Raw genomic sequence first — 20,612 nt, forward strand, 5'->3', positions numbered from 1 at the left:
CCATTTCAAACCACCACCAAAGACTTAATAACTGACTCAAAAATTCCTACAATTTTACGAATCAGTTCTTGCTGCCTTTACGAGCTGGCTCTAGCACACCAATTTCCTCAATCTGTACACTTTAATGTCCAGCAACTCCTTGGAGACTCCATTAATTCACTGGACCAACAAATATAGGGAACCCCACCTGGCTCCATTTTACAAAGTAGGGATCAGAGATATAAGGAGGTTAATGCTGGACCCAAAGTTCAGCAGCCGAGTGAGTTGTGCTAGGCCAGTGTGTCTCCTGAGTGCGCCCTTCCCTCTCAAGGGCAGGGACAAGTCTCTGAGGCACGAAGGGAGATAAGGACACCCTTGTCAGAGTGACAAGGGTGAGTTGTACTTAGTAATGTGGGTACCCAGAACAGTTTCCCCAATTAGCTGATTTTTTTAATTGCCTGGGGTTAACTGAGAAGAGGAAGAAGGGAGGTCCTGTTAAAATGCAGACTTCTAGGACACGTTTGTGGAGATTTTGATTTGGTACTTCTGAAGTGGAACCTAGGAATATGTATTTTTAACAAGCAAATGCATCTTATGAATTTGAAAAAGTCTGCATTAGGGAAAGTTTCTGTCAAAGATTCTAACTTGTTGACATAGGAAAGAAGAAGTGAAAGATGAGACTACAATTCACCACTGTCACATTACACTTTTTTTTTTCTTTTTCAAACATGATGAAACAATAAAAGGGGGCCCAAGCTTGCCATAAGTGTCTGAGACATCGAGGCTGTTCCAGAATCAGCCATCGGAGGGCACCATAATGCAGCAAGAACTCTGCCCGTCGGCCGGGGTGAGAAGTTCATTGCTCACCTGGGGGCTCTCCAGGCTCCGTGGGGAGGCAGAGAGGGAAAACCCGACCCCTTGATTCCTGGACCCCTGCAGGGACCCCGAATTTCCACCCCGGCAGACTGTTTAGCTTTTGGTGTCCTCTCGGCCGATCCGGACGACAGACCATGTGCGAGCGCCAGTCAAAGCCCCCGAGGGTCGCGCTGCCGCACTTGGCCAGAGAGGGAGAGGAAGGCTCGGCCAGGGGCCACCTGGAGGGTCAGGCCTGCAGTGCTCCAGGGCCGCAGCCACACTCCACACAGTCGGCGGGTCGTCTTTGTCGCTCGCGGTGCCCAGGCTCCCTGCTCTGTGCCCTGGCTCCTAGCTCTCTAGGCCCTAACTGGTGTGGATTCCCCTGCAGTTAAGCGCTGGCTCTGTGCACCATGGTCAAGTGCAGCCGCAGGAGAGGCAGATTGAGTATAGGGCCTGAATCTGGGCTCTGCGGCTTACTAATGGGGCCATGGCCAGTGGTTTGACTTTCTTGATTCAATTTCCTCATCTGTACAATGGGGATAATGATACTTGTCCAATAGAGCTGTTAAAAAATATTCAAGGAGGTTATCTGTAGCTTTAAAAAAAATTTTAGCACAATGCCTGTACATATTTAATATTCAAAAGACAGTATTATTATTATTATTATTGTCATTGTTACTGTGGTACCCTAAGAGATCAGTACTTGTATCAGTGAGTTCTTATGATTGTCTTACTCCTTAGGATCAGTGAATATTAACATTTATTTATTTAATCAAACAAATGAGTAAATAGCATTTTCTGTGTGCTAGGCTCTGTTGGAAGTGTTTTACAAATAGTAGTGTTTTACAATTCATGAATCCTTCTAAACACCTTTGAGGTAGTTTTTATCTCCACTAAATGGATAAAGAGATGGAGTCAAGTTAAATGACTTGCCCAGGGTCACTTTGCTGTTAAATGGTAGCGCCTAGACTTTTAGCCAGGCAGTTGATTCTATAGCTAGGACCCAGAGTAAGGTTCACGGTTCCATCTCCATGTGGGGCAGTGTGCTATAGCAGGAGGAGGGTAACTGAATCTTTACCCTTGCATCCACCAGCTGTGTGATCTTGGGAGGCTTACCTACACATTCTAGTCTCAGAAGCTTTATTTGTAAAGTGGGGATAATGCACTCACCTGGCTGGATTGCTATGAGGGTGGGCAATAATGAACAAAAAACTGTGTCTGGCACATAGCAACAGTAGAAATAATGGTAGCATTGTTACTTTTAGACTCATGGATGTTAGGATTAGCACAGAACTAGCCAGGGTATTCTGTGCTAGGTAGATGGATGTGCTTCACGTAGTCCAAGGGAATGGAACCTATAGAGGTGGGCTGCCATAGCAAAGGGGCTACTGATTGCAACTCAGAGAATACTAGTGGGGGACTTAAAAGACCAATTTTTCTAATTTTGGACTACAGGACTGCTGCAAGGATTGAGCACTTTGGCTACAGGACTGCTGCAAGGATTGAGCACTTTTGTTTAAATGAATTAACTGCAATGTATCTTCTGACTCACAATTCCATCAGCAGGGTCTATGTGGCTTGTCACTCTACTGAAGGTCTCAGTACCCTGGCAGAGTTTGATTTCCACCCAGAGGCCAGTCCCAAAGTGGGCGATGGGGTGGGGGGTGGAATTGACGGGGATGCCTCTTCAGGAAGCTGACAATGGGAGGAAAGAGGCTGGCCTGGGTGGGAGGGCCTGACTCTAACTCCCGCCTGGGTTTAATGAGCCCCAGAGCTATGTGAGGGCTGCTTTTCACCACCTTTTATTTGGTCAGACAGGGGGCTCAATAAATCTTTAGTTCCGTGGACTCCCCTCGTGGAGTTGTTGAAGGAGAAAGCTTTTTGCAAATGACTGGAAAGCCCTTTGCAAATATAAAGTGCTTATTTAGATGCAAACTAAAAATCCAAGGTGCCTGTGACTCATCTGGTACCTATTGTGCTCGCTGCAAAGGCGCGGAGGCATGCCTGTGTGATGGGTGCCATTTGAGAGCCACTTAAAGAACTCCCTGGTGAATGAATTTGGTTGCATTATTCCTGGGCTCCTCTCTGAGGACTCTAATTTTCACCGCTTGGTCGTGTCCTCCTCTTCTGACACATTCTCAGCCATATCCCCTAGTTAGCTCTGAACCAGGATGCGGTGGGAGGGGGCTGACCTACTAGGAAGGCATGGAACTCCAGGGGAGGGGGCTTGTGCTCCAAGGACTTCCCACTCTGCTTTTTTTTTTTTTTTAAAAAAAAAAAGAAAAAGCGGCTTTAATCCAAGTATCCAGAGCTGTGCCTCAGAATCTAATGACAATAGTATTACTTGCTTTCAAAAACCCTTTTATCATTTCCTTTTCTTTCCTATCTCTCTTACCACCCTGTTATTACGGACTGGGGCTTCATGACCAAAAAATACTGAATCCATTTGGTCAAGTTTGTCAGACTGGTGACTGGCATTGTGTGGAGACCAAAGGTCTGTGTGAATGACTGCATCTTTAATGAATTGACCAGCTATTTGGCATCACATGAACAGATTTTAATGCTGTGTACAGCAAACTGCTGTGAAGGATAATGGAGACAGCTTTTCTGAGACCTATTTTCATTCCTAAAATTGGGAGGGGGCTATGTTTTGAGGTTTGGTGAGGATGGATCTGTAATGAAGTACAAGCCTAGAGGAGCCTCCTCTGATGGGATTCAAGGCTTAGCTCATCCTTGCCAGGTTTCAAGTAGTGAGTGCTATGCATTATGGGAATTTTCCTATATGGGACAGCAGTCAATTCAAGGTTTGTTCTTGATGGTGTTTTCAGTGGCATGTGTGTTAAGCATGGCTGCTGCTAGCAAAATGGCGCTGTTGGTGCAAATTAGAGACAAGTGCCCCCTCCTGGCTAGCAAATTACAGAAAGGCATCCTCTCATGGCATGCCTCAGGGCTTGAGAAGGGCTGGCTGCACTCTGTTCCCACACCCTTGTGCAGGGCACAGCCTCCTCGCTGCACCCATACCGCTTGTATGTGTGAATGTGTGTGGGCAAGAGGGGTGGGAGGGGCTGTCCCAGCTTCTCTCCAGAATTCTCTTTATACTCTCTTCTCCCTCCTTCCAAGGTTAATCTTCTCCCATCCTTTCATGTCCTTTCCAAAGATGCTTATTTGTGGTATGAACATGTCTACTCTCAGCCAGGGACCATTGAATTCAGTTTAATACTCTTTGTTCAAGGTTCTCCAATAGGCACAGCAGGGAGATTGACAGGTGAGAAGGACCTAGGGCTAAAATGGTGGAGGCCATGATAAAGCAAACCAGCTGCAGCCCACAATTTCTATAAATAATATATTCCCTAAAACATGTAACTACGTGTCCAGAAATTACACAACGGACTTAGATGTTCGAGCTAAAAATATTATAAAATACCTATCTTTTCACGTTTTAACAGCTTTATTGAAATTTAATTCACATAATTAATCCACTTAAAGAGTAAAATTCAGTGTTTTTGGTATATTTACAGAATTATGAAACCTGTCTTCTATTTTAAAACACTCTTAAATGGCATTCTTTCCAGCATTATAGACTTGTTCTTTAATTTTCCTTCTCAGTTGACTAGTTAATCAAATGTTAAAAAAAAAAAAAATCCAGTTGGCTAGTTGGTTTGCGGTATCAGCATCAGCAGGGATTTTCATATCTGTTCTTTGGTTATTGTTCAAAGTTTCCCTTCAGCACACAGAAGCAAGTTGAGGGCCGGTGCTGTTGAGGACACAGCATTGAGCCATGTGAGAAAAGGCAGGCTGGATATTCCACAACAGTTACACAGAAATCATTATGAGGTCTCAGGGTGACTCAGTAAAATGATAGGAATTCAGAAGGGCTTTATGGAAAAGGAGGCTGTTCTGATAGACTTTGGAGCATGGGAAGGATAGAAGGAAACCCCAAAAGAAAAACATATTGAAAAAGTGAATTGAGACCATATTGTGGAAAACTTTGAATCCTGGTCTTGTGGAGGTAATTTTAGTTTTTATTCCATAGATCAAGGAGACACTGAAAGATTCTGAGAAGGGCAATGGAAATTAGGGCTATACTTCTGGGGGAATTCTGATGGCATGAAAGACCAGTTAGAAAGCTGTGAAGTTCAGGTGAGAGGTCATGGGTGTCTAAAGTAATTAGGGGGCAGTAAGAAAAGAAACAGAGGCAAATCTGAAAATTGTAGAGTCTCTACACATAGATTGCTTGATTATGGAAAATTAGGAAGAGAGAGGAGTGAAACAAAACCCAGTATTCTAGGACAAAGATGGTGTCAGTAAAGTCAGTGAGAGATCACTAAGTCAAGATGGTTTGGTGTTTTAGTTTTTTTTTTTTTTTTTTTTTGTATTATAGGAGCCATTGGGATATCTGAAATTCAGGAGAAAAGGTAGGGGTATAACTGGAGATTTGGTGAGATTAACACAAAACTTAAGAGTATTAATTTGGAATCAAAGAGACATGAATTCAAATTCTGGCATGACTCTAACTAGATGCAAGTCTTTGGCAAATTTTTTAAAAGAAGGAAGATTAGAATAGTACCTGAGTCATCATTAAGATGAAATAATGCATGTGAAAACTTGGCACAATGTGGTAAATTCTCAATGAATGCCAGATCTTATTTGGGGTCACCTGTTGGAACTGTGGACTAGATGGATTATACTATTGGGAAAAAGAGTAGATGAAAAGAGAGGGAGGACATTCAGGACTCAGAAGAGAACCTTGGAGGCTCTTGACTGTCAGCATTGGGCAGAGGCTCAAAGACCACCTCCTTCCCACAGAGCTCTCAGGGGGCCTGCTAATGCCTGGTAAATCTAAGGCTTGGGTGGGGGAGAGAACAAAGAGAAGAAGACAAAAAAAAAAAATGAGAGAGAGAGAGAGAGAGAGAGAGAGAGAGAGAGAGAGAGAGAGAGAGGAATCAAGGAACAAAGGACCCAGAGTAAGGGCAATGAATTCAGGTACTCTTAAGCATAGAAAGTGGTGTTGCTCAGATGGAATACACAGAGAGTAGGACCAAAATTCCAGCAGCCAAAATGCTTCTTTTTTTTTTTTTTTTTCAGTGCAAGGACTTGAACCCAGGAATGCTCTGCCACTGAGCTCCATCCCCAGCCCTTTTTATATTCTTGAGACAAGGTCTTGCTTAGTTGCCAAGGCTGGCCTCCAACTTGCCATCCTCTTATCTCAACCTACCGAGAAGCCAGGATTACAGGCATGTACCACCTTGCCTGGACAAACACCAAATCTTAAAAACCTATCGTTCTTTACTTACTTTTCTTAAACATTGTGAGGAAAATCTATAGGTCATAGCCCTGTTTTCTAAAATTCCCTTTCTCCTGCATCCACCTCTCTCTCCCTCCTGAAAATACTCCCATTCCTGCCTCTTCCTTACCTCTTTCACCAAAAACAAGTGAACAAACAAATAAGTCAGCTACAAAATTTCCTACCAACACAGTCAGCTCACCTCTGTCCTTTTCCTCTCTCCTCCCTCCTCCCTTTCCTTCCAATTATAAATCACAAAAAGCCCCCAAAGATGGTGAAAAAGCAAACCCTCTTTATGGGTCCGGAGGAGAGGAAAGGCTGGGAAAGCTTATAGAGTAATAATTTCTCTCTTGTTTCTTCTCACCTGCAAACCATAATTTAAAAGAAAATGAGAGGGCCCAGTCGTGCATTCCTGTAATCCCAGAGATTCAGGAGGCTGTAGCAGGAGGTTTGCAAGTTCAAACCAGCCTGGGCAATGTAGGCCCTAAGCAACTTATCAAAACCCTGTCTCAAAAGAAAAAATGAACTGGGGATGTAACTTAGTGGTGAAGCACTCCTGTGTTCAATACTAGTAATACCTCCCCCCAAAAAAAGCCCCCAAAATAAAATAAAATGAAGAGATGAGAGGGAAAAAATGTCCCAGTGGCAAGTACTATTTGGAAGTAACCCCAGGACCTTGAATGCCTCCTCCCCCCAATTTTGGGCTCCTCTCTCCAAAGCATGGAAGGGGAGTCCCAGCCTTACCTGTCTATGCTGATGGCACAGAGGTTCAGGATGCTGGCTGTACACATCATGACATCCAGGGTAACAAAAATGTCACAGCAAATGCGGCTGAAATTCCAAACTCCACCTGTTACCTGGATGTCATAAATGAAAAGGATGTTAATTTTTTCAGTTTAAGGAACAACCACCCAACCAACTCTTCTACCTTCCTTGTGTTTCTCAGCACAGTTGCCCATATCCCTCCCTACTCCCTGCCTGTTGTTGGTACCATTGTTACCGTAAGGCAGATGAGTGCCGAGGGAATGCCAGGCTGTCCAAGACTGGATGCTAAAGAAGGGACAAATTCACAGAATGTTAGGATGTAATGCTGGAAGTGATCTTCCAAATAAATTAGTGCATTGTGGTCCACAGTGAGTTACTCATTAAAGATGAGGATTTCTGAATTCTCCATAAACCTAGTGAATCAGAATCTATGGTTCAGGGGCCTGTGAATCTTCATTATTAAATAAATACTCTTAGACATACCAAGGTTTGAGAATCACTGATCAAGTCAAAAACAGGAACACTCCTGGTGGTTTAGTGATATGTCCAGAGATGCGCACAGCTGGTAGCCAAAGAGCTTGGGTGACTGCTGGATGTGTGTATTAAGCCAATATTGCCTCTCTGAGCTCTCTACCCAGTAAAAGAGTTAAGAACACATTTTCATAAAAGATAACTCCAAAGCAAAATCTGCGTGGCTTCTGGTTTGAAATCTTGGAAGCATCCTGAAACAACACCTATAAGAACCTATATAAACGAAGTGTATATCAGCATGGTTGCCTTTGACCCCCACTGCCACATCCCAGTCACCAAGAGGTGGGGGAAAAGGCTGGTCCAGGGAATTGGAAGGGAGCATGAATTCTCTCTATCCCTCGTGGATTTAGCAAGGATGGCTCTGACCTCATGCCTTTACATGTGTTCCAAGCTCCATAACTTCGCCTTCATACTTAACAAAAAGTCATGAATTTGGTAATTTAATTTACATTCTAAAGAATTTCCATTTTACTTTTTAGACTTTTACATAACCTAGTCGAACCAGGAAAATGTGCCAGGAAGATTCTCATTTTCTAAATGTCCACAAACTGCCGCTCATGGGCCCTGAGGGTTTGGGCATTTGCCATCTTCCTGCCTATGGGTCTGCCATTTGGGGACCATGATTCTCAAGGAGAAGCCCATGAGGCACGGTGCCTCTGGATGGCTGTATGTTCCTGATTCCCTTCCTAAGCATGCCCCCTGGCTTTTTAAAAGGAAGGAAGAGTGAAAAATAGGCATGGTGGCCTCTGAGATGGCTTCTCAAGAAAAAGAAAAATACTGACTGAATGTGCATGAAGATATTGCTGTTCTGCTCAGCGTTTCTCTTCAAGACCCTTCTGATATAACCAGTTCTCTTTACCCTTCATTTCTGTTTTATCCCAATAAAGCAAGGACCTGAAAATCTGTCTATCCTTCTCCTTCCCAACAATTTCTTCCCTTTGGATTCATTTCTTTTTGAGCCTCCCATTTTCTCTATATTTGGTCATCTCCAGTATATTTTGAGAAATGCTGACCAGAGGGTTTTAGTTTAAAAGCAACAATGAAAAGTCAAAACATATGATGAAGTCATCATTTTTGTTCACTTTGGTTATGGATTTACTTTCTTTTAGTTCGGTCATTTTACTTTATATAAATAAAGTCCTAATGTGAATTTACAGGAATTCTGAGAATGAAAAACTTTTAGAAAGGGAGATGGAAATATTCTGATCTAAACAGTCATAATCATACAAGGATTTAAGTGAGAGAGGAAATGAAGGATGGCTTTGCTTACCACAAAGGACAGTTACGTGCTATAAAATCTACTCCTCGAAGTTGAATTTTATATCCTAAATTTCATTTCAACATATGTCTACTAGGCAACTTAGGTCTTAAATTGGTCTTAAAATTACTTTTTCTCCCCATAATTGTGTTTGTGTGTTGGGGGGAGTGTTGATGAGAGAGGATAGTTAGGACAATAGCCAACCTCAGAACTTGCCGGGTGCTCATTCATTTACTCATGCATTAATAAAACAAGTACCAGTAAAACTCCTAATATTTATTCTGTACAAGGAGGGGACATTATGTGTGTTAAGAAGTTAAACAAAATGTATTACAGAGTCTCTCCTTGAAGAACTTCCAAGACAACTGGGAAGCAAGGCATTCTGGAATACAAAAACTATAGACCAGCGTGAAAGCCTAATACTGTTAATACAAACTTTACATTTATTGAAAAATTATTCTACATGAGTCATCCACCCACATGATCCATTCCAGGAATTTCTATAACTGAAACTTCAGATTTTGAAAAATGAATTTGTTTTTTTCACTGCATATGCTCTTAGTGCTTTTTGAAGAATGTTTCATTTGATAAGAGATTAAATGACAGTTACTTAACCATCTCCATAGTAGCAGAGACATTTACTTGTTCACTGTTGCTTGCCCAGCTCTTAGAGTGGGGCCCAGGCATGGGAATATATTTTGGAGGATCGAATGGTCTTGGACATACTGTGTATTCATTCTAAAAACTAACATTTACTGAGTGCTTACTAAGCTCCTGATGTTCTGTTAAGCACTTTCCGTACATGGCCTCTAGTACTGAATGTAATCCCATGAGAGAGGGCCATGAAGCTGAAAGTCTCTGAAAAAGCCACATCTCTCTTAAATGTTCTGCAGACTGACCTTGACTGAGCAGAACATCATAATTGTGAATAGATGGAATGTTGCAGGTCAAAAGCTACATTATCTTGGACTATCTTAGACCCTTTAGAAAAATAGCCATTTACTTTCAACCTCTGTAACTGACCTAACAGTCTTGTGACTATTAGGTAAGCCTTTTGGAATGTATCACTAACCTTAGCTGACCTCTAGCCTCCATCAGCCATAAAACTAAAAAGCAATTACATCTGAAACCTATACGAAAAGAACTTCCCATTTTATTTTAGCCCACCTAATGATGTTCCTACCAATGTATTTGTTGAATGTGTTGATTTGTGACCTTCTTCATTCTGTGGCTATAAAAAAAAAGCGCATGTAACTTCTTCCGAATGTGTCACTCATGGTAACTTGAATCCATGTTCCCCATGTTATGGTCACTCATTTTGCTCAAAATAAACTATTATTCCTTTAAGCAGAGTTGTTATTTTAAATAGACAGGACTATTATTACCTTCATCCTAGAGAAAGAAACTAAAGCTTAGAGAGATTAAGCACATTGGTTGTAAGGCCAGTTGAGGCCAACAGGGCATTGGAATGTAGATGGTTAGTATTTGCTATAGGGAGGTATCAAGCCCTGGCAGGCAGCTGTTGCAAAAGGGACGGAAGTGGGTAGACACGAGAGGTAAGGAGAAAATCAAGTGCTCCTCGGGGATTTGTGTGTGACAGACTGTATCATCTCCTTTCTAGAAAATGAGATGCCTTCCTCATTGTCTTTATTCCAGGGTTGAGATAAACAGTGTAAAAGACAATGGTGGCTGCTGCCTTTGGGAGCCAGGTGAAAGGACACTCACCACAGCTTTCTTTGGAACCCACTTAGAGGCCAAACCTCTCACTGCTGTCCTCTGGCTTACAGGCCTCCACCAGAATGCAACTGGCATTCTGGCTGTCCTCTTTTCCTGTCTCCAGAATATGCTATCAAAATTCTAATTCTCTCCTTGATCTCAGCTGAGTGCCAAGAAGAAAACAACCTGATTAGCTGATTAAAGTAATTCCCACTAAGGTGCCATCACTTAGCCTTCCCTGGAGCTTACTCATTAAAATGAGCCTCTAATTGGTGGGCTTGTAATAGAAATATATATTTTACTGTAGTTCTCCATACCATGTAAATAATAGTAAGGCATTAACAAAGAGCAGCAGAAATCCTCACACACATGATCTCATTGCAACCCAGTGAGCTCAATATGATTTCCAATTTATAGAAAATGGAGACATAGAGGGGTTATTTTCCTTAGGACACAACTAGTAAAAGGAGCTGGAATTTACCCCCTTAATATCAACCATGATTCTCTTCTGCCTCTTGGAGATCAGCATCTTGGCACATCACTTCAGAGAAGTGTACAATTTAACTCCTTTCTAATATCACAGGAAGGAAAAGAGTTGACATTTATCCATTCACTTCCTCATATACCCATTCTTTATTGAGTGCCCATTATATACTGGATACTTGGTTTGGGAAAGTGTATTGAAATGAATTAAAACTGTTTTTGTTCCCAGGGTCTCCGAAGACTGTGTGTGTGTATGTGTGTGTGTGTGTGTGTGTGTGTGTGTGTTTTCGGGGGAGTAATGTGTGAGTGGGTGTGGGGAATGGAGGGCCTAAAAGATAGATACTAAGAAAATAATAATGATGTAATATGCTAAGTGCTGACAGTGAGATAAGTACAAAGTGTTGGGAGATCATGAAAGGTAAAACGACACTTAAATTTAAAGCAGAAGAAAAAAAAAAGTAAAAATCTGATTGATTTAAGTAAGGCTCTTTAGAGACCTGATGCTTTCTTCTAAATTCTAATGAATAACTCACTTCAGAATTATAGGCAGCCAGGTGGTGTTACTCTTACTTGCTAATGAATCTAACTAACTCCCTTTGGCAATACAGAAGGTGGGAGTAAGCAAGCATAGTCCTCAGGTACTGAAGTTGGCTATTGATTTTCCACAGACACAGCCTAAGGCAGCATTTCCCAAATTTACTGATTATAAGGCAGCATTTCCCAAATCACCCAAGGCTCTTGTTAAACAAATGATTTCAGACCCCACTCCAAATAATAAGTCCCTCAAGTGATTCTTACTGCCTGGAAGGTTTGGGAAACATTGGTCTGGGGGGGTATAACATTATCTTCAGAATGATGTCCGTAAAACAGAGCTAATTATGCATTCCTTATGCCATTGGTCTTTTGGCTATATGATCTTCTCACAGGAATGTTTTTTAAGGCACAAAGTAAAACATACAGTGGATCACAAAGGATACCAATGATAACGAATACAATTACCACATAAATGTACTTTTAAAATAATTCGCTAAATAACAAGATCTAGTGGCAGGCCCCAAATCCCTCTAATTTCAAAGTAATGATGAATCTAAATAATATTTTAATATGTCTGAAACAACTAGAATGTGATTTGAAAATGGAAATATCTGTGATTTCTACTGGTGACATCAAGGATTTCTTCTGCTAGGGGTTGATGCCTACATTCATAATTGAAGGAAGCACTCAGTTTCAGCTTAGTGAGAATAAAGAAGTAATTTTATTTACATTCAAGTGGATGGCATCCTCAGGTTAAGAATCCCTTTTCTGAGGGAATGGAGTTTAGTTGTTTTAGGGAGCTAACCAAGGGGCAAAAGATACAAGTGCTTCTCTAGCTAGCCTCTTCACTCCATTTTTTTTTTTTTTCAGAAAAATCTCTACCTTCTCCTTTTTTCTATTGTTGTTGTTATTATTATTATTTTGAAATGGGGAAGGGCTTGCTGCAGGACAAAATGGGGTATAAATAAAAAATTTTCACCTTTTTGAATTCTAGTTTTCTCATCTATAAAATGGGGTTTTATAGGTTAGCGGTTCCCAAATGTTGTTTTGGGAGATGACAAGCTGTCTGTACAAGTCATTTGGATTGGGACTGGGATTGGAGCTTATTACAAATCCAACAGACTTCTGGGGCCACCCTGGAACCCCTGTGTGGTAGATCTTGGGTAGACCCAACAGTCTCTATGTTGAACAAGCCACTCCTACAGCAGCAAAGGGAATCCTGCAGGAGCTCATTGTAAGTTCAGACTCCAGGGCCCATCCCAGAGAAACCCTGTCACTAGGATGTGGCCAGCAATTTCTTGTGTTTGAGTCACACTTTAGAAAGGATGATAGAATAATCAGTAAGCCTTTCCAGCACTAACAGCCTGTGACTTTAATCAAAATCCAGAGTTTGGTGAAGAATTTGTGAGAATCTCATTTTTGTTTTCCAGTGGGAGGTCTTCAAGAGCTATCATCTTTTTTTTTTTTTAAAACGATGGTAAAACTCTACCTTTTACAAAGACTTTGCTATTTTTATTAATATCATTACAAGCTCCAAAGGTGCCTCTGTTTCTAAACATCATTCTTTCCTGTCATCTCTGTCTGACCTTGATCACTTTTTCTATGGTGTGTTTCTCTGACTAAACCCATCCTGTTCTATTTTGCATATGTACATTTCTTATTCCTTAAGGCTTTTCTCCCAACTACTCTGAATTTAGTACAGATCCTCTCTGAGACCCAACTACTCTGAATTTAGTACAGATCCTCCTCAATTCAGGCTGGCCTTGAATTTGTGATCCTCCTGCTTCAGCCTCCTGAGCCGCTGGGATTGTAGGCATTGTGCCACTGTGCCCGACCAGAAACTGGAAACGTTGTAAGTTCAAAAATACTTAATACACGGCTGGGGGTGTGGCTCGGTGGTAGAGCACTTGCCCAGCATGTGTGAGGTCCTGGGTTCGATCCTTAGCACCACATAAATGTAAATGAATAAAACAAGCACATCATGTCCATCTACAACTAAAAATATTTTAAAACATACTTAATACAGCCAACCTGCCAAATATCATAGCTTGGCAATACTGAACCCTGTGGGAGTAACAGGATCCTGTGGCTGACTGGGAGCTGAGGCTTGCTGATACTGCCCCCAGCATCACTGAGATTATTGTACCCCATATGGCTAGACTGGGAAAAGATCAGAAGTCAAAATTTAAAGTACAGTTTCTACTATACCTGTATTGCTTTCACTCTATTATAAAGTTGAAAAATTGTAAGTTGAACCATTAAAGTTGGGGGCTGTCTATGTTTCTAATGTTCCCCTGGCTACTTATTTTTCCTTTCTGTTCTGATGTAAGTGCATTAAATATCACAAAAGGTGCTTAACCAAGTGGAACAAAATGGGATGTTTGTGCTTGGAGAGGGAGCTCCAAACAGACTGCAGCCTGTAAAGCAGGAAATTAAAAACTTGAGAGGAAATCTGAGATAGAACTATTGGGTATGGCATTGAAAAGAGTATTCCAGAAAATGCTGCAAACTGAATTAAACAGATAGACAAACCTTCAAACCTCTGAAATATAACCTGTGAAGTCTCCTGCTTGGTTTTTGTTCTGAACTTCTTTGCTAGGCCTGGGGACACAGAATGTTGAAGTGGATCAGCAACTGGCCCCTGTGAGTCCCCCATTATGTACTGCCCAAGTGTGGGTGCCTGAGTGACTTAGTGATGTGAACACCATCAAGGACAGCTAACTACAGTTCACACTTAGAATTGTCCTATGCCTTCCTTTCAATAGTTTCTGGATTCTACTGAGAATCCATGAGATTCTGGAGTCATAGATATGATCTAAAGAAGGAACACATAACCTATGCTAAACTGATTCCTCTAACTGATGGTTAGTTCAGAAAAAAATCATATGGCATAAACCAGTCCATCAGAGTACATCTTTACACTTATAGAAATTTTGAGGCATGTATTTTCTCTCTTGCTGTGAATGGTATAGTGTGCATGAAAAGCCTGTGGCTTAGCCTTTGCCTATTGATAAAGTTGATATATGCTTGAAGGCAAAACAGGGAAAATTATAGAGAAATGGAGTTTGGAACTCTGATCAAACTGTGCCTATAGCTCACTACACCATAGGACTTTTAAAGTTCCTGAGTGAAAGCCAACTCATTGTTTATAACATAAGTCAAATGGAGTTGTGCTTTCTTTTACTTACAATTGTGTCTTAGCTGAGTTATTTATGGAGTACACCTTTTGGTTACCAAAGTACTTTCTCCGTTAATGATGGTTGAGCCTAACATCAACCCAATACAAGAAGTATTGTTTTTGTCTATTTTATTCACTGAATTTCATGTGATCTGAATCTCAGCTCTGAGTTATTCTCATAAAATGACCCTGTATTGGAATGACATTCATCCCAGAGAATTCCAACAGAGGTGATGTTATGTTGAAATGCATTGCCGACTTCCCAGCTATTCCTCACCCCATCTTTTCTTTTTAAATAAAATCTGAATTTTAACATTTTCTTTTCTATCTTCCTTTGCTGCTAAAGGTAGCTTCATGATTCTGACCAGTCAGACTTAAGACTTCAGGGAGTGCTTCAAGTTAAAATAGAGCCCAGGGCTCTCTCTCTTTCTCTCTCCTCTCTTTTCTCTTTTCTCCCCATTCTTCTATTTCCATCCATCCTATCTTTGGATACTACTAAGATCCTGGGGGCTTTGTTATCCTAGGATAGGATGCAGAGATAGGCCACCTTGCCAAGAAGAGTGAAGAGGGTAGATGGAAGAGTATGGTCATGATGATACTATGGGGCAGCTAAATTAACACCAAGAACTACTTTGTTCCAGAATTCTAGTATTTGAGAAAAGTAACTCCCCTCCTTGTTTAAATCACAGCTAGTCAAGTTTTCCAATATTTGTAGCCAAACCATTTCTACCTCGTACATACTAGTATCTGGCAAAATGAACCATTTCCTTCATAGAAGATGGATGTATGCAAATTAAAGAACATAAGACTATGGACTTGGTGAATTATTTGGCCCCCAAATGGTGTTCTTCTCACAAATGTCCTGTCTTCCTGGTGGTCCTTAAACCCACAGAAATCTTTGTGGCCAACACTGCACCCTTTCTATCATTCCTAGTAAAAAACAAGGAATTACTAGACCAGCTCCTCAAACCGCACCATCATTATTATAAATTAGTAAGAGTACCACTTTGCTCTTCTCTGAGGCACATGGATTTATATATTCATAGTCCTTGTAAGGGCTCAAAGTGCTCTTATTTTCTTATTAAGGTACCTCATCTGCCTCTAAGGAAAAAAAGGAAAACATTTAAGAAAAGCTCAAACTGGTTAAGATAGGACTACCTGGTCTTCAGAACTAGAAACTTCTAACATCTTAACCAATTGTCCATTTATGATATCTGCTCTAAGTCTTTAATCCAAATGGATCCTCAGTTGAATTTTGGAGAAAGTGATTTGAAGATATTGACTAGGACTTTGAGGAAAGTTCATTCAGACCCCAAAAGAGGTCTCTAAAATCCATTTTTCAGTAGAAAGATATCTCTAATTCCCATTTTTAAAAATGAATATAGATTTCTTTAACCATGCCCTTGGTTAATGAACACCTACACCAAATAACCTTGCAGCAATTTTTTTTTTTTTTTGGTGGAGGACAGAAAGAGTAGAATCAAGAGCTGCATCAGAGTTTTACTCATGGTAGCAAACCCATAGGCACTACTATCAATTCCATTAAGGCCTTTGGGCAGATTTCATATAGTTCTCTGTAAACTGGGTTGCTCTTCTGGGTTCCACTGTTGAGAGCCATCTATGGGCTGTGTGTGGATTATAGAGCCCATCACAGCCTGATGTATAGGAGAATCTGGTGCCTGGGAACTTCTAGTGGACATTCCCTCTGGTTGACAGCCCAGACACATTGTGAGCTCTATTCATCCAGGTCCCACATAGCACAGGAGATGGGGTGACATGCTGTAGCCACACAGTCTCTCTGAGATGCATGTGACTTGCCAAGATGCCAGTCAACCTGCTGACAGTAAGACATCTCGAAGCAAGACTCCACCCCTGAAACCTTATCCCTGCCTTTGATGTACCCCTTAAATAAGCCACAGGAGCCATTTTCTATTTGTCTAGCTCCAGCTCCTGTGTGGACTGGACCTATCAAGGGCTCCACCTTTTTGAAACTATCTTTCTGACTTTGTCTTTTTCACTAATTATTCTATACTTTAATTTCTTAAGTGGCTTACACCTTCCTTGGCAGGAAGAAGAACCCCCTAACAAGGCGCTGGCCACCTCCCCATATTCCGCAGTAGAATGCGGACATCATCTCTATTGGCAGGTATGTTTAGAAGGGGAGGCCATGGGTTTCTAGTTTGGAAAAGTCACAATGACTTTCTTCTAAGCCAGTACCTACAGGGGTTTCCAATGTGGTCCAACCACAGTCCTGGAGCAATCACAAATGGATGGCCAAAGCGTGCTTCTGAGTGACTTTATTATCTATACCAAAACCCAGTTTTTATTTCAGAAGGAATAGAATTAATCATTGGAATGAAGATCCTATGCTTGTGTTTCTTTTTGATATTTATCCTTTTAGCCAACTAAAGAATCCCTATCATGTATAGAGACAGGCATTTTGAGGTGGCAGTGGAGGTACTATGAAACACTGACCAATCCATGCTGGATTTTAATCTGGTAGTATCTAAAGTGCCTCCCTCTCTTTTTTTTTTCTTTCATTATTGGAGATTGAATGCAGGGTGCTCTACGACTGAGCTATATCCCCAGCCCTTTTTATTTTATATTTTGAGACAGGGTCTTGCTAAGCTGCCCAGGCTAGCCTTCAAGTTATGATTCTTCTCTCATCTTCCTGCTTTGCTGGGATTACAGATGTATCCCACTGTGTCTGGTTAGTGCCTCAGTCTTGAACAGAAATACCACATGCTTCTAATCCCTTTCTCATTATTATTGGATACATATATAAAACTTCATTGCCCTCCCCACTAAGTTGGCCTGTAACAATGAATGTAGATGCAGATGGTGTAAGTAGAAATCGTCCATATGATACATACATATCAGAGCAGGTTCCTTTAGTCATTCATATCAAATATTTATTTAGCACATGTTATGCACCAGGTAGTATGTTTGGACTAAGGAAAAGAAGAACAAAGGCATAGCCTCTGACTTCAAAGATGATTCAGCCTATTTGAGTTGACAGAAAACTCAAGATAATTACAAGATCCTTCACCGTCGGAATTATCCTAACTGGGAGGAATAAATAACATATTTTCCCCCAAGTTTCCCCATAGCTTTTAGACCTCTTCCAATCAGCCTATTTATTTTTCTTCTTTTCCATTTCCTTATCTATTTTATTTATTTCTTTCCTTTATGCACCCCCCACCCTGAGATCACAGTCTAATTTTAGTTCCCAGCCATTCTTTAATATGGGTACTAGCATAGCAGTCTATGTTCAAAGCTTTTGCTCTCCCGTGATATGTCATACTTAATTAACTGTCACCTTTACTATTAATATTAACAGAAATATTAATTTGATGAATCTTAATTTCTCTTAATCATAGCATCATTTTGATCCTTCATTGGATATCTCTTTAGAATGACACACAGTACAGAGGAGAAATATTAATAGCATATTAAGGAGTTTGAAAAAAACCCTCTTTAGTAATTGCATGTTTTCCTGGTAAGAATATCTATCTCTTGAACAGTTGTAGGTACCTGATTTCCTTGCTAGAAAATGGATGTTTTGTCTTGATCACCTCCTGACTCTATTTTGCACCTTTAAATGAAAATACTTTCAAATTTAAGAAATGTTTCTCTGCAGAATTCTCCAGGGTCTGCTGCATTCTCTGAGTGGGGAAGATTCTTCGCTATTAACAGAGGCATAGAAAACATAAATAAGCAGGTTTAGCCTGTTCCTTCAGTAGCAGAATCTATGGAGTCAGTACCCAGGAAGAAAGAGCCAAGAGGGAAGGCAGCTGAACCATGGAGAGAAATCTGATCTATTTGCAGACCATTCTTTCTCTTCTCTCATTCATAAATGCTTTTTCCTTCTTGCCCTGTATTGCTACCTCACACCCTCACTCCCATAACTGTTGAACCTAGATGAAGATACACGTCAGACTGCTTCCCCTAGCTTCTCACTTCTCTGAGATATGGCTGGCACAGAGAATCATTTTAGAAGAGTCCTACCACTTATGTCCAGTCATCTGGGTATGGGACACACAGGAACTGAATCATTCACAACTCCCTGGTTCTGATGTGGATGGATGGTGGCCACCTTTGAGAGTTTCAATTCCTTCATTAGAGGGAGAACTCTTGTTCTCCCTCCTTTTCCAGTTCCTAGACTACAGCAAGGAGTAGTTTGAGCCCTAAAGCCCAGGTACTCAGGAAAGACAGACAGACAAACACAGTCATTATCAGCAACACAGCCTGGAGCCTACTCACCTCCAGGTATACCACCCAGGGCATCACCAAGGTGGCCACCAGCAGGTCCGCCACAGCCAGGCTTACCACCAGGTAGTTGGTGGTGGTCTTCAGGGCTCGCTCCTTCAGGACGGCCACACACACTAGGCCATTGCCAAAGACAATGACTAAGATGAGCGCACAGTAGGACAGGGCATAGTAGGCATGTGGGCGGGCCCGGTTGGCACCTGTGGAATTCTCTGCCCCACAGGTGGAATTCATGTAGCCACTTAGATGGTTCAGAGGCGCCATAGTCCAGAAGAAAGGATGTGTGACCCCAAAGAATTTCTGAGAGGAGACAGAAAACAATGTTGGTAAAACCAGACTGTTTGAAACTTGGATGCTCAGATGTATTTTAAAATTTGTTATGTCAACAAATATTTATTGAGTCTTCTTATATGCCAGCCACTGTTGTAAGAACCAGAGTTCTAGCAATGAACAAGATAGACAAAAACTCCTCCCCTCTCTTCAGAATAAGAAGGCAGATTAAGATAAAAGGTGTGATATGTTCAATGATGGTATATATTTTGGCAAAAAATCAGAGAGGGGAGTAAGAAGTGGGTGAGAGTATGTGAGGAGTGGGTGTCTGACAAGAGTTTTTAAACAGTATAATCACGAAGTCCTCATGGAAATATTGGCAACTGACTCAATACCTGGAGGAAGTAAGGGAGCAGACCAGATATCTGGTGGGAGAGTGGTCCAAGCAGCAGAGATATAGGAAGATCAGCGGGCTGAAGCCAATTGAGGCTGTGGTAGAGTGGAGGTTATGCAGTTCAGAGGTTGGGCAGAGCCATTGAAAGAACCATGCTTGGACTTAGAGTGAGATGGGAAGCCATACCAGGATTAGAATCCTAGCTCTGCTGTTTCTAGCTCTGGGACCTTGGGCACGTTTCTTCACCTCTCTGAGTTCCAGTTTTCTTCTGTATAAAATGGGGAAGGGGGGGATAATGGAACTGGCCACATAGGGTTTTATGGGGATTAAATGAACTGTTACATATATAAGACTTTGAAAGCCATGCCTGGCACATAGAACACCATGCAACTGCTATATTCACTAGTTCCCCTTATCAGTCTGTTTCTTTGTTTCCTTTCCCTCCTCCTGACCTCTGCAGCTGCACTTGCCTTTTCTATGTCTCCCTCCGACTTCACTTTCTTTTCTCCAGGTCTCTCTCTTAGACCTTACATAGGGCATGGAGGTTTTGGGAGACTAGTATGTGGAAGAAAATCTCCATTACTGGGGACGAGTACAGTGGTTTTTATATTTAGGGAAAAACCACGAATGGGATTTTATTTGAAACTTCCCAATTTTTAAAGGATTGGTTTACTAACTGAAAATGTTTAAGCCCTGTGAAGTTCTCCCTTTCTGTTCAACTGAAATTCCACATTCATGGGCCAGTGACCCACCAGTTTTTGAAATCTAACCTAGTCTAATGCCCATACTCTTCAAACAGGGAAACTGAGACCCAGGGAAATGAGTTAAGTGTTTTGAATCCAACAGCTTATTAGTGGCAGAACTAGCATGCAGGTCTTCTAGTTCTTTGAATACCCTCCTCTGGCATCTGAAAGCAATCACAGCTCCACTGGGAAGAAATGGCCATCAAACTGTGGAGATTTGGGACATAGGGTGGGACAGGTATCAGAGCCAATCAACTATACCAGTGACACCAGTCTGTAGGGTCCAGCCCTGAAGAAAGCACTCTGGGCTCTCAAAGCCAGGTTTGCAGGTGTTTGGGGTCACAAAATTCACA

At 41.4% G+C, this 20,612-nt stretch overlaps 1 protein-coding gene across 2 annotated transcripts in view; it reads right to left on the reverse strand.

Annotated features, from left to right (window-relative positions):
* Drd3 (dopamine receptor D3) overlaps positions 1–19,116 on the reverse strand; it is a 35,763-nt gene extending 16,647 nt beyond the window's left edge. For both annotated transcript variants that reach the window (XM_026396027.2, XM_026396019.2), the window contains exons 1-2: positions 18,847–19,116; positions 6,863–6,975 (exon numbers count right to left, since the gene is read on the reverse strand). In XM_026396027.2, the coding sequence (XP_026251812.1) occupies positions 6,863–6,975; positions 18,847–19,116 (383 nt within the window). The remainder of the gene's footprint in view (positions 1–6,862; positions 6,976–18,846) is intronic.
* Between the last annotated feature and the right edge of the window lie 1,496 nt (positions 19,117–20,612).

This window comes from Urocitellus parryii, chromosome 2, assembly GCF_045843805.1.
Source record: "Urocitellus parryii isolate mUroPar1 chromosome 2, mUroPar1.hap1, whole genome shotgun sequence".
Classification (NCBI taxonomy): domain Eukaryota; kingdom Metazoa; phylum Chordata; class Mammalia; order Rodentia; family Sciuridae; genus Urocitellus; species Urocitellus parryii.